The sequence below is a fragment of the Lolium perenne genome, chromosome 3 (genome assembly GCF_019359855.2).
Source record: "Lolium perenne isolate Kyuss_39 chromosome 3, Kyuss_2.0, whole genome shotgun sequence".
NCBI classification, from domain to species: domain Eukaryota; kingdom Viridiplantae; phylum Streptophyta; class Magnoliopsida; order Poales; family Poaceae; genus Lolium; species Lolium perenne.
This window is the reverse complement of record NC_067246.2, coordinates 204,922,030-204,925,844: the sequence shown is the minus strand read 5'-3', so window position 1 is coordinate 204,925,844 and position 3,815 is coordinate 204,922,030. Positions and strand designations below refer to the sequence as shown.

Sequence of the window (3,815 nt, the reverse complement as noted above, 5' to 3'; positions counted from 1 at the left end):
AATCCTCCTGCTGAAATCACGCCAGAAGCACATGACTCGGCCATGCAGGTATGTAAGTTACTGCAGCCACGTGTCATGTCTAGATCGGTTTTGTACTGATTTGCACCTCAATAACAAGTTGGTGTACTACCTTATCACAAATTGCAAGTTGTTGTATGAATTTGCACTTGTCACGCAAGTTTTTGTATGACTAGTGTTATTACCTCATAGTTTAATTACACTCTGTCTTTGCCCGCTAATCAGACACACAAGTATAGCTGGATACACCTTACCCCGAAAAGCCACAAGGCAAGGTCGACCAAGTCACCTTCATTGATATTAACGCAAAATCAGTCTTTATACCATGAGTATCATGCCCATGTGTTTTTGCCCTGAAGGAGCAACAATATTGGTCGGAACAGGATGGCTGTGCGCCTAACTTGAATTTCAGATCTATCAAAGAATCCTTCACTACAGTAATAACAGACATCTTTATGCCACCAGAATCAGTGATGGTGCCATCAAACAGCCGGATTTCCACATCAAGCCCACTGGTTAAACATCCAAGAGACAAACTGAAATTGCTTTGCACTTCCGATATGATAACTTCTACAGTCTCCTCAACTGCTCTGCCAAGACGTGATAAAGTTATGTCGACTGCGCCCCAGTCACCAGGGATGTGAAATGTGAATGGCTGAATCCAGATGCCACCATCCCCAATGAGTGAAGCACCATCGATCAGCTGTAGGTCATCTTTTTCGTGTTTGCCTGTCTTGATCCTCATGTCATATTCAATTAGAATAAAGTCCGACATCTCTATCCCTCGCTTAGGGCCAGACATGTTGATAAGAGAACCCTACAAAATTATTGTATTTAGGAACTCTTCATATAAAAGTAAGAAATATCTAAAGCTATGGTAAGTACTTCAGTTATGTTTCACTTGTAACATCCAATTGAATGAATATTTTACAACTGATGACCATGATTTTGTCCTGTATCAGAAAAGATGAATAACGGTGATAGGGAAATTTGGCCCCCGTCATTCAATTGATGAATATTTACAAACCTACGCCTTAGTGAAATGAGAAGATTAAAGAAACTGACTTTTGTAGTGGTAGGATCACTAACGCTATGCATCTTCATATGCCTATAAATAAAAGGAAATCAATTGTGTGTAGTGTATTAAGAAACAACCAAGAATCCAAAACTGTTCAAATTTGGTTTGATTTGGAACACAGGATACTCCCTTCGTTTCATAATTTAAATTTGTTCTCATAGTAAATCAATATTCCACTGGCTTATACAATACAAAGTATTCTGCTAATTTTGGACAGATTGATCACATGGAAGCATTTTTATTTCACAGAAAACAAAAAATATTACATGGGAGCTAGGACACAATATATCTGGAGAATAACAATAATACACTAATCCTATTAAGAAAATCAAGAGTGAAAGCTGAGTTTCATGTCTACTAAATACTTCAAGAGCACAAATGGTGATGCACATGTTGCCTTAGGCCACTTGTGACACCATATGCAGGGCCTAAGCACAGGTGCGGGATGGGAAAAGCAGCAGAGCGGGAAAGTGCCTGCACTTGTGAAATATGTACGCTAGGGAGGGATTCAAAAGCGAAGAAGAGAGGGGTGAGAGTGGTGCTTCCAGATCTGGGCCACTCCCAGTCCATCCGAGCTCCGGTACTTCCAGATCCGCACCGATGGGACGTCTCCACCCGACTGCAGCAGACGTGCGTCTTCTCTGCGAGTCCCACTCCAGCTTCACCCTCTCCTTCGCCCGAGTACTCTCCACTTCTCCAGCTTCTCCTATCCCTCCCCACCCTTTTCTTCAGCTCCTGCTCGCTGCTCTGTTTTGCTATATGTGCTTCCCTCCATTCTTGCATTGCACATTTGGGCCTTAGCCTTTGCCAGATGTTATGCACTCTCTCACTGTAGTGGCTGTTGCCTCCTAGTTGCTTGTTATGTTCCTTACAGGGTTTTGTACCTTGATTTAGTCTTGTTCCTATGGGAATATTAAAGTATGAGTTTACTAAATTGCTTGTAATAGGTGATTTAATTTTCTGTGGCGTGTGTCCATGAAGTCACCTCGCCATACTCCACAAGCATTGCCAAGTTATGAAGGGTGTCGGTCACCATAACATGCATTACACATTAATAACCTTGGTATAGTTGGGACACTTTTAACAGGCAAACACCTAGTTTCATAAGTAAGGGGGATAAGCAAACAAACTTCAATACTAGTGGGTGTTAGGATAGACTTGATCCTCGAAATAATTGCAGATAAGTATGGGTGTGCACCTGCTCCACGATGATGGGATCATCCCTGCTAATATTGGCAACATAATTAAGCAATGGATCAAGATCATCCCGCACTGCAATGTATCCATACAACTCTACTAAACCACCATCCACATGAATTTTAGCAACCTCCAATGAGAAAATTTGCAGCATGCAACGCGGGTAATGTTTCATGCAAGTTCCATCATGAATGATGCAATCTGTGGGATCTGAGAACGTCATTGCCTCCAACCGAGCTTCATAAAAAAATGAAGTTAGTGTAAGTTTGTAATTGGAATTAAAGCAGTAAATAATTACACTCATCCCAAATTAAAAAAAATGTTGTTTGAGGATAACATGGCCCTCTTGGAAATTTTCCTTTTGATCTAGTAAGTAGAAACTATCTACGATCTTACTAAGAACTTTGCTCCATCGAGAAGTTCTTCATTAGGAACACCAAAATAAAGTGCTGCCTCGAAAAGCTTATTGGTAGGAGGCACAATACACTGCAGCTATTGCATCAAACTGAACCAGAACAAGGAACGTGTCTTCAGAAAAGTTGGTATCCTTCAAAGCACTAAGGTCTGTTTGTTTCAGCTCCTTCCAGCCGCTCCAACAGCTTTTGGGCTGTGGAAGCCGGAGCCCAAACAAACACGTGTTTTTGGGCCAGCTCCTGCCAGCCGCTCCGCTGGAGCGCTCCACAAATTTACACTATGGATTGGAAGCTGCGAATTTGGTGCTTCTTTCAGCCGCAGCGGCTCCAAACTGATCTTTTACGGATTTAGCCTCCCACCAAGTAACATACAACAGCAAAACTACCTCGTACCAGTTCAGCTCTGTTTCTTCGGGAACGTATCGAGTGAAAACGAACAGATTCTGCAAATCTGCAAACCGTGGCTGGAGCCGTTGGATCGTGCACCAAGGTTAGATTTCGCACCACCATCCCACCTTCGTCTGTTTTGCGGAAGGCCCCTTCAATCACGGCATCTTCTCACTTCCCGTCCTCCTGTAGCAGCGTACTGCTTTCTCTCTCTCAAAAGGCTAGCTCCAGTTTCCTTTGTGTTACCTACACCCATTACCTCGCGATCTGGCTGCCACCACATTCTCTGCCGCCGGATCCGTCCGTAGGAGAGACAAAGAAACAAGTTATATTTTGTTGCTGTTTTTTTTTTCGAATTTAGATCTGAATCTTGTTCTTGGAGGAGAAGTCCATTCAAGCAAGGAGAAGACACCATTTTCTTTGTTTCTTGCACGCAATTAATTTCTATGATCCTGGTACAGTACATAGCTCCGGGGATTGTATATGTATATTCTAGATTCAATTTGATACAGGATCCTAATTGTTTGGTTCTTTGGTGATGAATCTTGAAAATCGATTTTTTCATTTGCAACGATGAAACGAAGCGCTGCTATGTCCGGTTGTTTCAGATTGAAAGCGTGATATTTTCCAGTTTCATGATCTATCGTTAGCTGCTATTCCAATCCATGGCACAAATCTCATGAAAAGTGAACAGATGCAGGGCAAACTTTGCAGAATTTACA

The 3,815-nt window shown here is 42.2% G+C and overlaps 1 protein-coding gene across 1 annotated transcript; it reads right to left on the bottom strand.

Annotated features, from left to right (window-relative positions):
* Nucleotides 1–237: 237 nt before the first annotated feature.
* Nucleotides 238–2,520, bottom strand: LOC127343917 (uncharacterized). The gene is made up of 2 exons (XM_051370136.2): nucleotides 2,295–2,520; nucleotides 238–835 (listed from the first exon to the last, which is right to left on the bottom strand). Exons 1-2 carry the CDS (start codon nucleotides 2,514–2,516, stop codon nucleotides 269–271), a joined length of 789 nt encoding a protein of 262 aa, XP_051226096.2. The 5' UTR covers nucleotides 2,517–2,520; the 3' UTR covers nucleotides 238–268.
* Between the last annotated feature and the right edge of the window lie 1,295 nt (nucleotides 2,521–3,815).

Bases quoted from the DNA above. Each gene is read 5' to 3' on its own strand.
- LOC127343917 (XM_051370136.2), bottom strand. From the start codon at position 2,516: ATGACGTTCTCAGATCCCACAGATTGCATCATTCATGATGGAACTTGC. The intron at 836-2,294 runs GTGCACACCCAT...ATAATTTTGTAG, and splicing joins ATCCCATCATCGTGGAGCAG to GGTTCTCTTATCAACATGTC.